General features: G+C 35.7%; 1 protein-coding gene and 1 long non-coding RNA gene across 2 annotated transcripts; both read right to left on the bottom strand.

Moving 5' to 3' along the window:
• Positions 1-243: 243 nt before the first annotated feature.
• On the bottom strand, positions 244-10,705 carry LOC147475436 (serine/threonine protein phosphatase 2A 59 kDa regulatory subunit B' gamma isoform-like). The gene is made up of 2 exons (XM_086582881.1): positions 8,994-10,705; positions 244-1,074 (listed from the first exon to the last, which is right to left on the bottom strand). The coding sequence occupies exons 1-2, from the start codon at positions 10,281-10,283 to the stop codon at positions 685-687; spliced, it is 1,680 nt and encodes a 559-aa protein (XP_086439007.1). The 5' UTR covers positions 10,284-10,705; the 3' UTR covers positions 244-684.
• LOC147475437 (uncharacterized) lies at positions 4,436-4,710 on the bottom strand. Its single transcript, XR_015207827.1, has 2 exons — positions 4,580-4,710; positions 4,436-4,549 (listed from the first exon to the last, which is right to left on the bottom strand). It is a non-coding gene; the product is annotated as an uncharacterized LOC147475437 (long non-coding RNA).
• Positions 10,706-21,717: the final 11,012 nt, after the last annotated feature.

The raw sequence follows: 21,717 nt of genomic DNA, 5'->3' as shown, positions 1-21,717 counted from the left end.
AGTAGATAGCAAATGCATCATAGGTTGCTAATAATATATTTATAAAACCAAGTCAAACATGAGAACAAGCATTTGCAATCCAAGTGCCAATTACACCAGAATCAAACAATTCTCTTCAGCTCATTGATTTATGGCCCGTCACAGACTCAACAGTATGGAAACACCACTCTTGAGTCGTTGTGGAATATGTAGTACTGGAACTTTAAATGGCTAAAATATGGACAAAGGAAATAAACCAGGGTCTGACTTCGCAACATACAATAACTGTTCTATACAAGAATGTTTTACAATTTCACGAAAACAGTAATGAACTCCTGATGCCTCAAGTAACATAAAAAATTGCAAAAGCACAAAAGATAATCTCATTGCATCATTACAGAAAGTATAAATTATAACAGGTAGGAAATCTGCAGAAACACCACCCCTAACCAAATCCTTTATGATACACACACTTACATTTCCATGGCCGAAGGGACAAGAAGATAGAAAAGAAACCAAAAAGAAGACCAACTTGAAAGAGCCACGGAACCACCCACCCTCCTCACATTCTGCAGGTGGGTTCGTATGCAACATATATTGAACCCGAGGGAAGGTGGGGCCCAAAGTCCCGAAACTCTTCCCTTTGGGTCCCGGCCTGTAACTATCAACGAGCATAACTCATGCAACCTGGACAAGCCAAGTCATTCAGCTGCCAACACTAGATCTCGGACTTGCAGTATTACCCATTGAAAGAGAGGATATGAGCCGTGAGACAAGCACACCCTCGTTGCTTACAGCCTTGGAGGCTGCAATATCTTCCAACCGCTTCCAGGTTGTTTCTCGTTTGTCCCGAGTCTCTTTCTCCTTGGCTTCATCTTCCTGGTATCTGATCAAGCACTCCTCAAAAAGCTCTTGGTCAGCATCCGAGAAGATCTTCCTCACGTTCAGTGTCAGGCTTTGAACTGCTTGGTTCCAATGGCTCCTGGTGTTTTTTTCCAAGGCTGGGAAGATTATGGGCAGTATGACCTTCTGATTCTGAGTTATAAGGTTCCGTATATGGTCATTGTTCCAAAGGAACAACGCCCGCTCAGCTACCTGCGACAAAAGATAACATAATATGCTCACTAAGAAACCGCAACTGCAATGGCACAACAATGCAATTCAGAATGAAATCATAGATGCATTTGAAAATGAATTGATTTGCATTCAAATGGATTATAATGGCATACCAAGCAGGCCTTAAAGCTGTTGGAAACCTTACTAATGTTCATTAGTCTTTCATGGTCATGGTGTATATAATGGGACTTATTCAAGTCCTTCAATCTGTATTTCCTAGTTCAACTTAAGTAGGATCTGTCTCTGAGTCTCATTATGAGATTGAAAATCAGAGAGATGAGTAGTGCTAAGTCTCACTTTATATTTGATAGTTAGGGTCAGCCGGATAAGGAATCTGAGGCCCAAACACAGTAGCTTATCGCCCGTGTAAGTGTGGTCCTGTCCTTGTGAAACCCAAGTTGTCAAGGAATGGAAATTCCATTACTTAACCAGAATTCCTGAGAGTATTGTGTGGGTATTACAATTGACTCCCAGACCTATGAAATCTGTATATCATATTGACAAGAGCAGGGGTGAGGGGAAGCTTTTTTTGCTCAGCCCAATTTTCTGGTGCTACTTAGTGTGTTCGGATACTTGTGACTCACAGGTTCCAATTATCTAACATGATATGACCATTGGAGACTAAAAATTTCTTTCCACAGCCTATGAATAAAAATTCCACAACAGAGTAAATAAAAACAATTGAAGGAAGGTATACGGTTTTTACCTTCCCAGAGTACAAACTCTACATACCCTAGCGAGAACTTAAAGAACAAATCTTTCTATTTTCTTACCCCGCATTTCTGACGCTACTCCTCACATCGTTACACCTAATTATGGAAGCAAACCATCTTACACGGACTTCTTTTTTGCGTGTCAAACAGCATCAGGCCAATGAAACTTATAGAATTACTACTGTTTCATTAAATGTAAACCCATAGTTGGACAGCTGAGGATTAGGTATAATTTGTGTGTACGAAACAAAATTCGTATTTGAAACACCCATAGTTGGGTAGACTCCTCACTGCACTACTTCACTGAGGCATTGACTATGATACACGGTGAGTGATAAGATCCAACGTGGCTTTTTGTTAGGGGTGTGCATGGGTACCTGAAACCAAACCGGAACCGTTTATAGCGGTTTGGGTCCTAAAATGTTAGACCCATTAAAAGTTGGTCTTTAAGAACCGAACCGATAAAGAACCAGAACCGTTAGAACTGAATAATAAAAAACCGATTGGTACCCGAACCGAAATCGGAACCGATTATTATGATTTTGATATACAAAATTTAGTATTATATTACACTAAATAAAGACAAATCAAAACATTATATTATATAGTTTTTGTTTGTTAAGTGTAAAAGTCTAACAAACACGTGTATTAAATAGTTAATGTGGTATTAAATGCATGCTTTATAATATTACATTAAACACGTGTATTATAAATGTTAATAATAATGTCAATGTTCACACGTAATAATAATGTCAATGTCCACACGTATACTATAAATTAGCTAATACAATGTATATATTAACTAATACACGTATACGTGCTTGATATATTACATGTGTATTTATAGGATAATAAATACATGCAATCCTAACTAACGATATAATTGTGATATATGTATTATATATATGGCACATACAATGTTCTAAAAAACGCTAGGCGGTAGTCGGGCGGTGGGAGAGCGCCTAGGCCTTCTAGGCAATGCCTAGACGGGCTAGGCGCTAGGCGGTTTTTTTTCCTAATATATATAGTAATACACACATATACTACAAAAAATGAAGAAAATCATTTTCCATAACTCAAAAAATAAACACAAACAAAGATACTTATTACAAAAATGCATAATAGTTGAGAAATATTAACTTCATATAAAAACATACTCTTTGTTATAGTGGCATATAATTTACATTAGACTTAAGTCTTTTAAACTCATTCAAATCTTAAGCCTACACGGGCTTTTATTTTTCGACATTTAATCATTTAAAAAAAATAATAAAAAAATGACTGGACCACCTAGAGGCCGCCTAATCAGTCTGCCTAGACCCGCCTAGTCGGTCCACCGATTTTTTAAACGACTAGGGCCTAGGCAAGTCGGTTGGGCACCGCCTAGCGCCTAGAGACCGCCTAGACCGATTTTTAGAATAGTGGGCACATATGCGTATAGTAGTATAGTATAATGTACGCGTGTTCGTAAAATACACGTGTACGTACAATTTATTAGATATACTTAAAAGTTTTTAGAAAACTTCGAAAAACTATTGAATTTAAGACTATTACTTCTTTTGAGAGGACAAAAATATTAATGGCAAATATTATTATCGCACTAAAAACCAACTTTAATATCGATTACACAAGTAAAAAAATAATTTTAGCAATAATAATGTATAGCCCGAGAAGAAACCAGAACCGACTTAATTAATGGGTATGGATCCGGTTTTCTAAATATAAGAAAAAAACCGAAAGACCCGAACCCGGTAGGAACCGTTAAAAAAAGAACCGAAACCGGTAAGAACTGAACCAGAACCGACCTATGAACACCCTTACTTTTTGTTGAACCAATAAGTGTATTATTTGCAGCCTTTATTTGACACTTAAAAATATGTTTTTGCAAGCTTCAAGTGTACTATAGAATGAAAATAAATTACCATGCTCCAAACAATAAAAACCCCGAAGGGCTTGTATTTTTTAATGAAATCAGCTTCAAATATGCAATGGGTGGGGTATTGGGGTCTAAGAATATCTACAAATTCAGTAAAATGGGGCTATAATATGGCATATGACAATAAACTACCTCTAAAAGTACCGAGTCAATTTCTCACTCACTAAAACAAGTATTAAGGTTCGTGTTTGATCTTTAGTTCAACTATTTAAGTGGAAGTCACGCCTTCCATAGAAAAATTTGTTACATATTGCATCAGCAAAGAGTAACAAGGCATACTCCACATTAACCTGGAATCAATTCTTCATCACAAAAACTCAATGATCTTGTATTCCCTCCCACATAACCTAATATCTTCGAACACTCCCAAAATTAGTACCTACGATCATAGTTATCAAAGTCGTACGATTCTCGACTTGAATCGCACGACTCGAGTCGAGTCGTAATTCAAAAGATCAGAATCGTACCAACAAATCGTTAGTGACAGGAATCGGTCAAAAATCGGGATTCGAATCGCAAAATCGCAGGAATCAGAAATAATAACGATTCCTTCGATTCCAAAAAACAAGAACAGGTACAGATCAAGAGAAAAAAAATAAAAATAAATGAGAAGATAGAAAGAAATAAGAGAACTTACTAGGTACGTTTTTATACACCTTCTTCTTCTACTTCTACTTCTACTTCTATTCTCTTTTCTTCTTTTTCGGGGTCTGGTCTCCTCAATTTTTTTCTTCTTGAGAACGAAGGGTTATTAGAGTTATGGACCTGGGTTAGGTTGTTCAGGTCCATGGTTAGAGTTATGGACCTGGATTATTAGAGCTTTGGAGTTATGGACCTGGGTTAGGTCCAACCCAACTTAATAAGACTTGGGTCAGGTCCATATAATTTAAGCCCATATTCTATTTCGAAAATTAGACAAATTTCACCCATTTTCAACGAAATTTCAGTATTTTTTCATAAATTTCGACCATGGAATGGAGATTTGGGGATTTCTCTTAGGGTTTCTATTTTCTTACACTCTAAACTCCAAGTGATTAGTAGTTTTCTTATGGTATATTCATATATGTAAAAAAATTACAACCCCTATATATATTATGGCTTGAATCTTACGATTTACGATTCGGTAAAAATGGAAAACGATTCCCGTTTCGATTCAGGAGTTGACAACATTGCCTACGATGTATACTTGTCATGCCTACGTATTTAAGAGAATCCATTAAAAATTATCTTTTTCTCTGTTAGCTTATCAATACTGAGAAAATTCCAATCAAATTATATTCAAAGTCAGGATCCCAGATCATACCACCCAATTTTCAGAGAAACACCAACACTGCCCTACTTTCCCACGTCTCTTGGAACTTGTGACAACAAATTAATTGCAAAGTTAAACTATGAAATAAAGATGCAAAAACCATATGCTCTATTTCTGTTTCTTTTTTTACTGATTAGGATGAATAAAGGATACAAATGTGAGAGAGAATCTCACCAACAGTGTACAGCAACTTTATGCTCTATTTCTTAACAATCATGACCCACAACTCTTCATTTCATTTTTTACATAAACCCCAAATTAAAAATATTCCAAATAAAATTTGGGCTTCATTCATCCATGTTGTTCATCCGCTAGTAATATTTGCACATCAATAACATCCTAATTTGAAATTGAAGACATGGGCAGTCAACTTGTTCAAACAATACTCCTAGCCATCAACTGATTTAAATATTAGAATCCAACTTTAGATTATTTTTCCACCCCCAGTCTATGTTTTACTCCAAATATCATATTTTCGTGGTCGCAACATTATCTTTGAAAGTATTCCATCGACATCATTCCAAAATGTCGATTAAATAAAAAGATGTCCTCCCAACATCTCAATCTACAGAAATGATGCCCCTAAATCCTGATATTTCCGACAAGATCAATATATCCCATAGTGCCAATTATTTATAAATGACACACTCTTACCTGTCAACTGAATTGTCCAAGTCATCCTCATAACTTAGTAGCCTCTTGCTTACACAGTCCTTGATCTTTCCCAATCATCTGTACTTCCAGATTCTTGTCTCTCTGAACAGTACGGCAACTAAGACAGACCTAACCGCCTTTTCAAGATAAATCAACCACCCTCATTGAGCCCGTGATTGTTATATATATTTCCAATACCTTTAACATCTTCCAAAGTATTGCAGAGAAACTACGCCATCAGACGTCCTACCTTAATTATGCCAACTATCATAAACGCACTGAATGCTAAGACTTGCATAGACGAGTGATATCGTCTTACTTCCAGATTCTTGTCTCTCAGAACACTAGGGAAACTAAAACAGACCTAACCTCCTTTTCCAGATAAATCAACAACCCTCATTGAGCCCATGATTGTTATATATGTTCCCAGTACCTTAAACATCTTCCAAGTTATTGTAGAATAACTGCGCCATCTGAAGCCCTACCCTGATTACGCCAACTATCATAAACGCACTTCATCTTAAGACTTGCATAGAGGAGCAATATCTCCCTAGCATCATTGGTTTCTTGTTGGTAAACACTTTTCTTTATATTCCTCTCAACCCATCATGCCATTGAACAAGTATCTCACCTTGGCCAAGTGCATACTTGTCCACAATCCCCTCTCATCATCAATTCCTAGCATCCTGACCATAATAACCGAAATCTCAAGTTAACAACTACTTGAAATCTAGGGTGCATGGGTATGGGTACGAGTCTTGAACTCTAACACAGGCACAGTGTCCAACGATGCAAATGGAAAAATAAAAATAAATAAATAAAGATATTGGGGACTCCGGATAATTGTTATCAAATACGTAAATACAAATCAAATTAATTATATTATTTACTAAGGATTATGGCCCATTACTATGTCATATGGGCTTTAAGAGTCGAGTCCACTGAAAAATTGAAAACAGGGCATTAAATAAGCCAGCCCAAGAGATAGTCCAATATTACACAGTCCCATCCAATTGTTGGGGTCAAGTGTCTCAATAATTAACCTTCAAAAAACCAAAATTGAAAGTCAGGAGGAGAAGAGAGTGAGAGGAACATTTGGAGGTTTTCAGATAATTTTGTGGGGGAGATTGGGGAAGAAGACAACGTAGGAAAAACAAATTGGGACAATCAGCAGAAGACAAAAAATGGTGATGGACAGTCAGATAGTCACTTGTTATTTCTCCCCCCTTATCCCAAGAGACCCATTTTTTATCAGAAAAACAATAGATTATACTAGTATACTACATTGCAGTGGGGGCATGAGCGGAGAGTGAAGGAGGGAGAGGGAGAGGGAAAGTAGCGGAGAGTGAAGGAGGGAGAGGGAAAATAGCAGAGAGTGAAAGAGGGAGAGGGGAGAGGGAGAGGGGAGAGGGGAGAGGGAGAGGGAAGGGGAGAGATTGAGGACAAACAGACATAAACCTACCAAACTACATTTTGGGCCACGTACCCCCTCACCCCTCGCTGAAACGTTCGCTCCGCTCACTTTATTATATTTAATAATTGTGATGTGTGAGAGATTCACTGTACAAGTGATACAAGCAACCAAGCAACCATACATAGACTAAGCCTCTACGGCATCCCATCTGCATATAAAACTCTAACCCACAATTCAACCCCCAATCCCAAGAGACCTCCTAACGTTGGTCAATCATCTTCATTTTTTTCAAAATTGTGAGGTATACCAGAAGCATCTCTAACATACTGACATAGCCACCTCCAATGTCAACGAAACTATGCCAACTGACCTATTTGCTTTATTATGACTAGTACTTTCTGGTTCCACATTACAATGCCATCAACATCTATCTTTATTCGACACCGAGCAAAAACAAGAAAAAAATCTATCTTTATTTGTCGGTACCTAAAATCATAGACTCAGCATCTCTGTTTTGGTTGTTACTAACAGGTAACTTTTGATCCCCCTAAACTTGTAACCTCATCCACAGTATTGGACTTGTTTTCTAAAGTCTCATATGGATACTCAAAACAATTTATGATCCCCTTAAGTTTTAACCTTCCTTGACTTGCTTGCCAAGGAGAACTTGATAATGGTGCATCTCTCCTGCAAAATGGCTTTAGAGAGAAAAGGTAGAAAATGAATGACTTTGACTCATGGGTGCATCAGTTAAACGTTTAAAAGTAGTACTCCAGTGCACTAGATTTATTGTTCTCCACCCTCATGGGATAAAGTGCTGTTGTCATTTTCTGTCAGATGAGCTTTACTTTAGATGGTTTTTATTCTCATCCTACAACTTTTTATGTAAAACCTGATTGGTAACAAAAAAATGAGTGACGTTTACAAGAGTTTCAGTGATATGAGTATAGTTAAACCCAAGTGACACAATTCTAGAGATCCCAAATGAGTGGAAATGAGGACGTAAAACAAAGGTTTTACAAACAAAGATATAATGTACACAAGCAACAACATGATTGAACATAAAAGTGGAATACACAAAAGTAGTAATAACAGGTTCCCAGTTTTCCTGAAATAAACTACGTGGAAACTACACAATTATCAGGTTCAAAAAAGGTACACGTTCCATACGAAAAATAACAAACAAGATAAGAAACCAATACTACAAGAGCAATTAGTCAAATGAAGCATATGAGCATAAAGGGGCACATTGTTCCGAGAATTAACTCTTAGGATAGTTACAGTATTCATCAGTCATCACATACTAAAGAGTCATACAATTACAATACATATAAAACCAACTTTTGTCGAAATGTTGAATGCATAGCTAACCTTTTCATACCCTTTTTTTTCTTTATCACAAAGCCTTCCCTTGCTTGGGAAGGAAACTTTGGCTATCAGTACCATTTGCAGTTTGTTTAAAAGTAAGAGCAAGACAATTTTAGACAAAACTATTCATTTAGAAAGATCCACTATAATATTCCACATGGTTAGCATAAAATCTAACCCACATGGAGCACCCGGTGCTCCTTTTGTTGTATCTACCTCTTCTTCATATACGTCTGTAATTCCATTTAGATGGGTTTTACTATCGAAAGTGAATTAATTAAACATGAACATTGTATGAAACATGTTTAACAGCAAGAATGACTAAATTAAAGAAATATACAGTCAGCCAGGAAAAAAATCAGAACATAAATCTATGAAAATCAAATGAATGAAGAAGAGGGTTGGGGAAACATAGAAGAAATCCTGCAACACCATTAGAAGATAAATATGAATGTTGAGAATAAATATCAGAAAAATATTGTATTTAAATAAGTAAAAGACCTGAAAATGTGAACTGTTTAGGCATCGGGCAATCTGACGAAACAATGGTACCATGCAGCGCTGGAACTCTGCTGCCTGAGTGGCTTCCAGAACTTCCTCCAGCTCACCAAGGAACATAACTTCTTTTGAGCTGTTAGTGATTGGCCAATACTTCAAAAGACCTCTAATCACTGTATCTGCTAGCTTGAAATCTTTTTCCACAAACTGAGTGATGCAATAAGATAGCTGTTGGTGGTACATAGTTACACATTTAGGTTTGTGAAGTGGGATCAGAGCACGAACAAGGAAAAGCTTGTGTTCTTCCTTCAACGGTAGAGCAAACCCATTGATTATACTTCCCAATATCTCAAGCAATTCAGCAACTCCATTGTGCTTCTCTGTCTCAAAGATAAAACGATAGAAGATGTTATTGATGGCCTTCCTGATGAATGGACGATGCACCATAAATTTTCCATAAATCCTGTGGAGTATTGTCTTCAAATACTCCCTCTCCCTTTGATCTTCAGAATCAAAAAGATCAAGCAACCTCAAAACAAATGAGTGATCAATGTATCTCTTTGCTAGTTTAGCATCCGTCTCTGAAGAAGCAACAAACCTAAGCAGAAACTCATACACAATTTGCAAGTGAGGCCACGCCGGTTCCATCGTAGGTTCCTCCTCTTCCGGATCAAAACTCTCAGGAAACTTATTATCATGATTCGATGACGGAAACGTCCGAAACAAATTTGCAGCCACCATTTTCGTAATCTCTTGCATAACAATCTCATTAAACTTGGAATTCACAGTTGATATATAGTCAACAAGCTCAAGCAAAGTCTGCCTTTTAATATCCTTCTCTTTCAAATTCTTCGCCGGATCAGTAAAATCAAACACAACACAACACATATTCAACTTCCTTATAAACAGATTCTGCTTCTCACTATTCGGAACATCTCTAAAATTAGGCAACGCCTCGTAAACAGCACTAGAAGACACCATTACACTCGTTTGTGACACAACAGCTGAAGCTTTTTTCCCTTGATTCAATTTACTCGTAGTACCACCACCCGACGACACATTACTATTAGAACGAGACACAGTACTACTATTTTTCGAACTATTAACACCACCACCAGAAACACCAGAACTCAATCCTTGTGTCGAATTTACAGACGTCGGGGCAACTCCAACTCCAGCTCCAGTTACACCTCCTCCATTGTTATTATTATTATTAATATTAACACCATTTTGTGTAGTAGTAGATTTCGATGACGGCTTACGAGGTAACTTCCCCAATATCTGTTTAATCATATTTACAATAAAACCCAAACCCCCAAAGTTTTCAAGATCTCCAATTTACCAAACAGTCAAAGTTTTCATCTTTAAACATTATTTCATCAATTTTAACAACACCCCATCTTCCTAATTCATATTCCAATCAAAGTAATCAGCTTTTTTTTATTTTTCTTCCTCGAGATACGTGAAAATAAACAGATGTCCAAATAAATAACAATAAATAAATGAAAACTCACATTGGTTTGATGTTATATACCACCAATTGAAGATCTAAAAGAGACCCAACGTTGATTGATGTGTGTTATAAAAAATGGGGGTTCCTCAAAAACCCTAATTTGATATCTCTGAAGAAAATTCTCTCTCCTTTATTTTTATTTTTTTTCTAAAGAGAGAGAGAGAGAAAGAAAAAAAAAGTCCTTGAGCACTGCAAATAAAATAAAATATTTAATTATTTTCAGATCCTTTATTCGATTCGTTTAGAATGTTGGAAATTAATTTTTTAATGTTGTAAGGGGGTGAGTTTAATAATGGGGAAGGATTTGTCCTTGTTTGGTAATTATTATGTGGGGCTACGGGGTACCATGTGATTAAATAGAGTGACGAGGAAAATGATATGACAGTGTTGGGTTAAGAAGGAAATCATATTCTTGGGGCCTACTAAAATGGCTAAAATGGTTAATAGGCATCTTTGAATTCATGTATTTATATATGTGTCAAACATGAATTATTTTGGAATGGGATGGGATATAGAGAAAGTCAAAATGATGCCCAATGCAATTAACTACTTTAACTAAAGTAAATCTATGTAGCTATCTGTTTTAAAATGTTGTTTGTGACTTGTGACTTGTGATATGCATTTTATTGGTGGCAAGGGTCAGTCCAATTTGGGGTAAAAGCCCCTGCGTGCCTCCAATACTCTTTGAAGAAAAAATAATAATAATAATAATAATTAACTAATATGATATGTACACTTGTTTTTTAAGGGTAAGGAGGCCCTTCCTAAGAGTAGTTAAGAGTTAGAGGAATTGTTATTGATAATGTTGATATACACACCACCACTTTCGCCACCAGGATTTAGACTGATTCACTTGATTCTCACCGATTGATCAAGCAATTTTGTCGTAATTACAAACAGATCTTGAGTTTTCCTCTAATTTTGTCCTTTCTCGAGACTTGAGCGTGTTTGGTACCAACTGTGGCAAGGCAAAAAAATTCAACACTGGCAAAGGCAAATAAAATGTGGCAAATTCTTCTTTGTCGTTGTTTAACTGCATAATGGCAAATGTCATTTGCCATTTGTTTGATTTGTAGTAGTATTTTCTTTTATGAGATTTTCTTTGTTACTTAAGTATTTAAAAATAAATAAATAAAAATAAAAAATTAATATACTATCGCCCTTGAAAAACTACTGCTAGCTAGTTTAACAATACAAGGAATTAGGTGGCAAATTTGTATAGCTCCCCCAAAAAAAATTGTGGGCATAAAAATGGTGGCAAATCAAAAAATATGGCAAATTTTGATAAAATGTGGCAATGAAAATGGTGACAAATCCAAAAGGTGGCAAAACAGTGGCAAATAGGAGAATCTGTTCATTTTGTTGTAAGTTCCAAGTACTTAGCTTGTCATGGTATCTTATAAAGTCAATTCAAAGTCCATATGTATGATTTCCTCCCTAACCAATTGAAAGTGGCACGGGTCTGGCCTCAACTATGACATTCCTAAGATACCATGTTAAAAAGGAAGGACCTTTGTTTCTCTTTTTGCCTAAAACTATGGCTAGGGGTGGCCTTGAGGACAGGCGAGCAGATAGAGCCCCCAAAAATTGGCTTAAAATTAGGGCCCCATCCTCCATAACAATATACTATATATAGCTTAGTAAACAATAGAGTTAAACATGAAGTAGCTAAGTTGGCAGTAAGACACAAGTTCAACTTCTTGTTCATGAGTTCAAGCCTACTCAGGGTCAATTTTTGTTTTATTTATTTATTTTTTTTTAATTTTATTTTTTTTTTCTTAAAAAGTCTGGGATTCACATTTTAATTAGCCCCCCTAGTTGCATTTCAGCTTGGTGACAGCCTTAGTTTTGGAGTGGAATGGAGATGAGTAGCTGCTTATTTTTTGCAACTCTATCCTCTCAGGTAAACCTTTGTTTCTACACTTTCCATATTTTCCTCATATAATATATATATGAGTGTGTGTTCATGTGATTTTTTTGGTTTGGTCATAGTTTAGTTTATGGTGCGAGCAATTGTTTTTATGGGGATAGGAGCGAGACCATTGTCCAAACGCCTGTGTCGAGAACTCCAATTACGACTTCAGAACCATAATCTGAATCTTTGAATAAGCCGAGTGGGGTTGGGACATTATTGTTAGTGGTGAGTAGGCCAAGGAAGTGAGTCGAGCGAGTTGTTAGACTGACATAATTTGTTTGGAGAGGGAAATCTTCTAGTCCACTTGACGTGCTTATAGTTATATCGGTTGTGGTCTTCGTCTCTCAGTATATCCATGCAATGGGTTGGAGGGATTATCAGTTGTAAAACCAACATAAGTACGAACCCTTGAATCTCCTAAACTAAAGGGCAGTACCGCAGTACAAAGAGAAATGCTAAAAGAAAACCCTAGCTTGATGTTATAGCTTTTCTCTGTTTTGTCTTTTCTTCCATTAAGTTAGAATTTATTATATCAAAATGGTGTACAAGAGAGTTCAGAAGGCACTGAAATCTTCCTGTTGGACGCAAAGGTGAATGGTGTAGAATACTCACTAAAGACAGCATGTAATTAAAATTGCCACTCTGCTATCTCATTTTGTATTGACAAAGAAAATTGATATTTTGGTAGTGTGTCACATTGCTGTGGACTTTTGGTGATTGCATATTATCTTAGTCTCACATGAAGTTAGCTAGTATTATTCTTATTTTTTAGCAGGTTGTTTAGAATCTTATCACTTGACTTTTGTGTGTGTTATTGCTTCATGTATAGTTTAATTAGTTATTGATTCTATTATAACTTATTGGCGGTTCGCTCATTTATCGGCGCATCGTGCATCTTGTACTCAAATTGATTTTGGTTTATGAAGTCATGACTATGATAAATATTTTTTTCATTTAGAACAAATGGAAAAGGAGATGAAGAATGTTAAAGTCCCTTCAAGTAAGAGGACCAATTGGACATCACCAATGGATCGATATTTTGTTAAGCTGATGGTGGATCAAGTGCACGACGAGCAATACCTTGATAGTCAATTTAGCAAACATGCTTGGAGGCAAATGGAGGAGAAGTTAAAGCTAAATTTGGGCCTTCTTTTACAACTAAACTTCTAAAGAATCATTATCGAGCGTTGAAGAAGAACTATAATTGTATAAAGACTCTTATAAGTGAGAGTGGATTTGGTTGGGATAATGAGAGAGAAATGGTTTATGCTGATCATGATCATGTTTGAGATGATTATATCAAGGTACTTTCATGGTCCTTTAATTCAAGAACCTACTATTTTTTTCTTAGCAAAAAAATAATTAGATACCCTTATACTTATTTTTATGCAGGCCCACCCATAATTTAATATGTGGAGAACTAAATCTATGACTGGTTAGAGGACTTATGCATTGTTTTTGGTGATGGGGGTGCCACTAGAAAGTATAGTCGTGCACTTGAAGAGAAAGATGTGACCAGTGGAAAATCTAGTGTGACGAATGTGAAAAATTTGAATGGAGAAGGGTCTCAAAGTCCAATTCTTGCTGGTGGTGGTCTAGGTTTTGATACTGAAGATCCTATAAACTTAGATAATGAAGTTGAAACTCCTAAACCGCCCAAAAGCAGTAGATCAACATCGCCATCAAACTCTCATAATGCTAAAAAACCAAGAAAAACCACTAGAGAGGGTATGGTAGAAGCAATTCATGGCATGACAACTGCAATTACTGAAATGGCTCGTAATAAGAAGAAAGAAGTTCTTGATTTCGTTGAACTTACACAAGAAGCAAAGTTGATTGCTGAATTAGAAAATGTGCCAGACCTTGATAGCTTTGCTTTCATGCAAGCTTTAGAGCTCCTTGAGGATGAGAAAAAAGTAAGGGTGTTCATGGGATTAAGAGTGGAGAGGCAAAGGGAATGGTTGCTATTACATCTTCAGAAAAGCTGATTTAGGATATGGGAACTAAAGTGGTTATCCATTTTTGTGTTTGTTGCTGAAAATGTATATCTTATTGGGGATCATTAGGTGCTTTAGTTTTTTATGAGTATGATTTAGAATGTGGGGACGAAAGTGATGATCCATTTTTTGTATGTTGCTAAAAATGTAAATTTTGTTCAGGATCATTACTCATTAGGTGCTTGTGGGTACTTGATACTCATGACTTAATGAAGTTATAATTTATTTTGGATGTGATGACTGTTGTTTTATGTAACTAAATGCAATTTTTTATTTATTTCCAATGTATTCCATTTGAGATTTCTCAAGTGTCAGAGTGTCATAACTTACAAATGTGTTGATATAGGGAAAGTCATGTCGGATTCAGACGAAGAGGATATTATAATAGCAACTGCAGGTGTTATTGCCACATTCGCGTCTCAGTATTATCTATACCATATAAGTAAAAATTCTTGCCATGATTCAGCACTTAGTGGTGCAACATATGTGGAGGAAGTGCTTAATGGTCACGATAAGCGTTTCTAAGAGAACTTTCGCATGGAAAAACATGTTTTCTTGCATTTATGTGATATTCTACATACGAAAGGTATACTTACTGACATTGATGGGGTAAGGCTTGAGGATCAACTAGCAATGTTTATGCTTACAGTTGGTCATAACGAAAGGAATCGAATCATTCAATAACGTTTTCAACATTCTAGGGAAACAGTTAGTCGTCACTTCAACAATGTTTTAAATGCAATTGTGGCATTATTTGGAGATTTTTTCCAACCTGCTGGGTCCAATACACCTCTTGAAATTCTTGAAGATGACAGGTCTTATCCATATATATTTTAAGGTATTATTTATGTATGATTGTTTTATTATTTAAATTAGTCTGAATAAGGTCTAACAATAGCTCGAAATTTTTTCAATAGGATTGTGTTGGAGCCATTGATGGAACACATATCCCCGCATTGGTTGGTTCAAAGGAGAGATGAGGTCCTTTTATAAATAGGAAAAACATTGTTACTCAAAATGTTTTGGTGGCATGCTCATTTGACTTGCAATTTCAGTATGTACTTGCTGGTTGGGAAGGTTCAACCACAGATTCATGTATTTTGACTTCGGCATTAACAAGAGCAGACAAATTACATGTTCTAGAAGGTATATTACACTTATATTTGTTTATCATTGAATCTAGATTTTCTTTCAAAGCTAACAAATAGTTTATTTGCTTTCCTAATGTAGGTAAATATTATATTGTGGATACCGGGTATGCCAATACACCAAGTTTTATTGCTCCATTTCGTGGCACTCGCTATCACTTGAAAGAATATGGTGTCTTGGAACCTACAAATAGCAAAGAATTGTTCAATCTGCGACATTCATCGTTGAGGAATGCTGTCGAGCGTATCATTGGTATCTTAAAGAAGCGTTTTCCTATTTTGACCTTTGCTCCTCCATATCCATTTGAAACACAAGTCAAGATAGTGATAACATGTTACGTTCTAGACAATCACATACGAAGAGAAAAAACACATGATTTAATTTTTTAACTTGGAAGATTTTGAAGGCCAACAAGAATCTGAAGCAATACATAACGATGGGGGTGTGGAAAATATTAGTAGACAAAGACAACAAGAAATGGCAACAAAGTTTAGAAAATCAATTGCTGATGCAATGTGGAGTGACTATGAAAGTTCAAAATGATGTGTACTACTTATTGAGTTTTCTTTTAATTTATTTGCTTCATATATATGAAAAATGTAATAGTGATACTTATTTTAAATGACTTATATCGTGAAGTGTTTTTGTTTGTTTAGATTTATATTTATTGGACTTTTTCTTATATATCCTGTGCATTTCATTTCATATTTATTTGAGGTATACATGTAAAATCAAGAAAGAATAATTCACTGCTAATATTTTGTTCATGATAAGCAAATTACAGTGTCAACCAAACACAGGACATGCTAAAACCGTGACAGAACAACTAAGGACCAAACAACTTCCAGATTAATCATCTTTATGTAATACATCTGCAGAATTGGAACACCTAATTAATGTTAAGTAATACAAAATCTTCCGCGGCCAAACAGAGCCTAATGATTTATTTTATGAGAGGGAATTCAAGAGATTTGAATCCATCGATACCTTTGATCCGCGACCTTTTGTTTCATAGTTGTTCTCACAAGTAGACTACAATTAGGCTATCAAGCGAGTGTTGATGCCTTTTTTGATGAAACCTCATTAACACTTATTTCTACTTAAGGCTGTTCCTATGTTTATAATATTAATATCTTCTTTCCTTTTATGTATGCTCGGACAACCATTCAATATGTATTACCGAAAGAAACATCAAGGAGTATTTCCTAATTAGGCAGCCATTCAATGAATCACCACGTACTTAAGACAAACACAAAGAATACTTCCCTTAGGCAGCCACTCCCTAAGCTACCCCTTCTAGGGCAACACAGAGAATAATTTTCTAACTCTAAAGAACTACATTACTAGAAGAAAAATAAAGAACATTAGCATGATATTAATATTGCAAAATATAAACCCTATTCTATACTTTCATCCCCTGGTATGGGCAATTGAACTAATAAATTAAAACATAAAGAACTAACCTGATTGGAGAACACCATGAACCAAAAGAATCACTGAATCCTAAGCACCGGTTTCATTTCCTCTCTTGAAGGAGAAGATTAACATTCCCTCAAGAAGGAAGAACACGAAGAAGAAAAGAAGATTAACATAAGACTAGGGAGATTAATTTATTGAGACTTAGCTAGTGAAAATCGAATATCTTATTGTTAAACTCTCTCTTTCGGAAACAATAATTAATGAATGTGAATTGACAATTACAACTTCCACTGAAATGCTCTATTTATAGGGGTTACAATGAATTCTAGAAACATCTCAAAGCATGGGCTTTTGGACCTAGTTTCCTATTACATCTCTACCTCCTTGCGCTTCCATCTTCATTTCTATATGCGTAAAGAGGTGGAATTGCTGAGTCGGTTCCATGCGTCTGGACACATGGGATAGAACAAATCCATGCGTCCCAGATGCATGAGTCTATTCTCATAACTCTGCTATATCGGGTCCATGCGTTTAGATGCACGGGACAGTACAAATCCATGCGTCCCAGACGCATGAGTTTGTTTTCCTCTTTTGTTCCATCCTTCGTTTCTCTTTTGCGAGCTTTGGTTCAAGTAACGAGTCCTCTTGCCTTGGGCTTCCAAGTGAGCTCTAAAATAGGTCCAAGTTCTATTTTCTCATAGCTTCAAAACCTTGGGCCTTCTTCATAATTATCCATGAGCTCCCATGTGATCCTTAATGCTTCAAATTGCTCCGTTTTACCCCTTTAACTTTAATATTTGTCAAAACTCTCATTTTCACCTGTAAAGTCATAAAACACAACTTACAAGTACTATTAGTCCAATAAGATGGCTAAACAAGAGGTATAACTGAGGGTTAAAATATACATTTTGAGCACTTATCACTTGGGCCCCCAAAGTCTCAAGACCGCCCATGACTATGGCTATGGCGTCTTTGGAAAATTCAAGGAGACTGGTTAGACAAGTGGATGAAGTATTTAATTTCTTTGTTGTGCCTCCAGCACTAATGAATTTCATAGGGGTGGCAATGGGTCAGGTTCGTGTCATGTCATATTCGGGTCATGTGTTAGGAGTGCAAACTAATATTATATTGAGTGTTAGTGGGTTGTGAGGTTCACCATAGAGAGTTGAAGATGGATGCATGGGAGTTTAATGTAGGGGGAAAGGCAGTGATACTTTAAAGTTCATCATAACTTGGTTTGTTTGTAAAAAGGAAATGACTTGTATTGAATTGATGATTGAAGGAAACTAATGAAATGAAACTTGGTTTTGAATGAAAATCATTGAGTAGAGATTGCAAAAACACAAGAACTTGAATGAAAACTTGTATTGAAGAACAAAAGGAAATAAAGCAATAAAAACTTGAAAGTAAAGGACTTGAAATGAAAATCTACACTACTCTTATATGACCATAGATTAAGTCTAGGTTATCTCTCTCCTCTCAGTTTTTGGTTTATATATTACACCTTTTCCAAGTTACAGATTTGCCCTTCACCCTTGGATTTAAACCACCTCATGAGTTTGTTTTATGCTTTCTCTAGATGCAAGACACCTCATGAGTTGTTTTTTTCCTTTATGTTTTATGTTTTTTACTTTTGGGTTTGGTTTTCTTCTTGAGCAAGCTTGGTTATACAAGGCTACTTTTGAGTTGAGGCCATAAGCAAAGTCTTCTGGGTTTGGGTCTTTGGCCGCTAGCCGTTGACTTTGACTTTGACGTTTCAACATTTTCTCCTGTAAGCTAGAGTCCTCGTAACAAGCATTAATAGAGCTCTTTTTGGCGCTAAAATACATCTTTTACAATAAGTGGTATGAAAAGGCCTATAACCTGCAAATGACAGTAAAAGCTATGAGTTGTCTGTTTATAAAACATAAGAAGGACATATTTGAAGCATTGTAAGGGTAATAAAATGCACATTTGGGGTTTGATTAACAACCACTGAACAATATTTTGCTTGTCCTCAAGTAAAGATGAGAGAGATAAAAACTAAGACCACAAATGTGTGATTTATTATACTAATCTCATTTCGTGGAGTGTGATTGCATTGACCATATGCAACAAAACCTTAAACCACTAGGAATTCCCTAGTGGATGAGCTTAAGCCTCGTGAGAGTTTTCCAGATGAGGTACTCACAAACTTCTTCTATCCAGTCCAAAAGGTTTTGTTTCCTTATTTATTATCAGAAGTCTATACATCTCATTAGTCAGGAATAAGGACAAGCTCCTTTGAACTTAGGATAACATATGTATAATAATTAAATCATCAAAGATAAATGTGCAAACATGAGCAATGAAATGTAAAAGCAGAGTCGTTTCCAAAACTTTTGGAGAGCATCCTTAAGGTGGGATCTCACAGGGATGTGTTAAAACACAAACTCTTTGATAGATTCAATCAAGTTTTGTTTTCTAAAATGCAGCGGGCATTTATATTCCTCACATACACAAATGACGTCCAAAGAAAACCGAGGTCGATTGATCACAATTTCCACTTACTATCACACCGACCTATTCCAAATCGAGCTAGAGGTTTTTTATTAGGAATTACAGGGCAAGGGTGATGATTTAGAAAGAAAAATGGAAGGGGAAAACAAAATTTGATAAGTTGAGAAATTAGGTCTTCGTGATACTTGTACTAGAGAAGAACCTCGTTTTGTTCTTTATTTCCGAATTGTGATTCATTCTTTAGCCCTTGGCTTTGTGACTCTATATGATTGTGATTTTTAGGAGTTCTAACTTTGCTTTTGTTTCTTTTTGCTTTTGTTTTTGATATCGACTCCTTTTGATTTTGAACTTTTGGGAGATTCGATTTTTGACTCTTTTGATTTTTTTGTAGTTTTGGTTTTTGATGGCTCTTTATTTTCTTTTCTTTCTTTTCGAAGCAACTAACTGTTATGTGTTTGTACAAGGTCATCTTTTCTCTTTTTCTAATACTCATCCAATTCTCAACTCGTCAGCTGGGTAAATTTTTTTATTGTGTGTTGTAACGGGTGAGGGATTGATGGCGAAAAATAAAAAGGCTTTTAGAAAATTTTGAAGGCTAAAAAAGGGGTAAATTAGAGGAAAAACTATCTTTTTGGGGTTTTTAACGTTTATTTAACTATATCGATCCAAAAAGGGCCTAAATTATCTCCTAGGATATGGCATGGTGATCAAGCAAGTGGAGGTGTGGTCTTTCTATCTGGACATCCTTTGTGTCATCACTCAATAATCATTTAGATGAGGCTTTTGGCTAGATTTTCACAGGATATGAAACTTAATTGTTTTAACCTTGGTCTCAGAAACTCACTGCTATATACAATCAAATGCTTATGCATGCCATTCATGAAAAGATGCAGAAACTATTGTACGTATATTAGTCTAAGTTCGAAGAACGAATTCTTACTCTATTGCTATAATATGACTTGTAGACTATTTATTCATTATAGGAAAAGGAAACAAGACTTTTAGTACTAAACATACAAATATTTTAAGAAAGAAAGAAATATACTAATATATTTAATATAAGAAATGCCTAGTGATAAACACCTAAAAGTGTAATTTAAACCCCTTAATAGTACTCTACTTAGGCTAATTATGTTTATAATAAATAAGAGTTAGTACTATTTACGTGATTTTGTGTATTTCAGGTCTTGAAGCTGTTTATGTGCTTAAAGACGCTAGTTTGCATGGAAAACGAGTTAAGATGATTGCTAGAAGAGTTCTATGTTTAAAGCCCCAAAATCAAGAAGAAAAAACATTTTCAAGCCCAGTCAAAGCTGGGAAGTCAAAGTCAATTCGGAAAGAAAAATGATAAAAAACCATTAGAACTTCAAAAGGACATATCTTTGGACTCGGGCATCGGAATTGGGTCTACTTTATGTCAAAACGACCAGCTCGGAAGACTCTTTCCAATGGACCCAGCCTTGCTCCAATCAGAGTTGTAAAAACAAAATAAAATAACACTAAAGTAATTTCTAGCAACATTAGCTCCTTTAGACCTAACCTAATGAACCTTGGGCTCACCTTAGAGGCCTAAAGTCCCCTTTCTAGGCCTGTACACGAAAATGCAACCTAATATTCTCTTATATAAAGAAGATTAGGGTTAGCCTCCATATACCCTACTTTAGAATAAGATAGTTTAGGTCTAGTTAATTAGTTTGTAGTGTAGCCTCCATTAAACCCTTTTCAATAAAAGCTTTATTATCATATTCAATTCATCTTCTTTACTTTATGTTTTTCTTATATTGTTTTAGTATAGAAAATCTGATGAAACAAGGCTAAACCCTCAAATAGAGGCGGTTTATGAAGCCTATGTGAGGAGTATGGCTAGTTAATCTTTATTGTTGTTGTAACAAGTGTTTCAAGTTCATTGTTATGAGTTTTAGAGATAAAATTCCTAATAATAAACTAGAGACTAGAATTCCCATCAAAGAGATTTATGGGAGTGCTAATCTCTTATGCTAGTGAAGCCATGATTAGAGATAACTTGGTGTTCACTAGGGATCAAGAAAACTAAATCAATGATTGATTAAATAGCAGTGTTAATCAATGATTAGATTAAATAGCAGTGTTCACCAGCGGGTTGTTAATTAAATTTTTAATAAATAATAATAGTTATGAAACTATTTGAAATGTGACAAAAACACAAATGCTCGTTGTAGTATAATCATTTTAAAAGAAAGCTCAAACAGTAAGGATACTGCCAAGTGTACTATGAAT

Source organism: Coptis chinensis, chromosome 9, assembly GCF_015680905.1.
Source record: "Coptis chinensis isolate HL-2020 chromosome 9, ASM1568090v1, whole genome shotgun sequence".
NCBI classification, from domain to species: domain Eukaryota; kingdom Viridiplantae; phylum Streptophyta; class Magnoliopsida; order Ranunculales; family Ranunculaceae; genus Coptis; species Coptis chinensis.
This window is presented reverse-complemented; position numbering and strand designations above follow the sequence as displayed.

Coding starts and splice junctions, on each gene's coding strand:
- LOC147475436 (XM_086582881.1), bottom strand. CDS start 10,283: ATGATTAAACAGATATTGGGGAAGTTACCTCGTAAGCCGTCATCGAAA. Junction 1,075..8,993: donor TAAACAGTTCACATTTTCAG/GTCTTTTACTTA, acceptor CTTTTGTCGCAG/GTAGCTGAGCGGGCGTTGTT.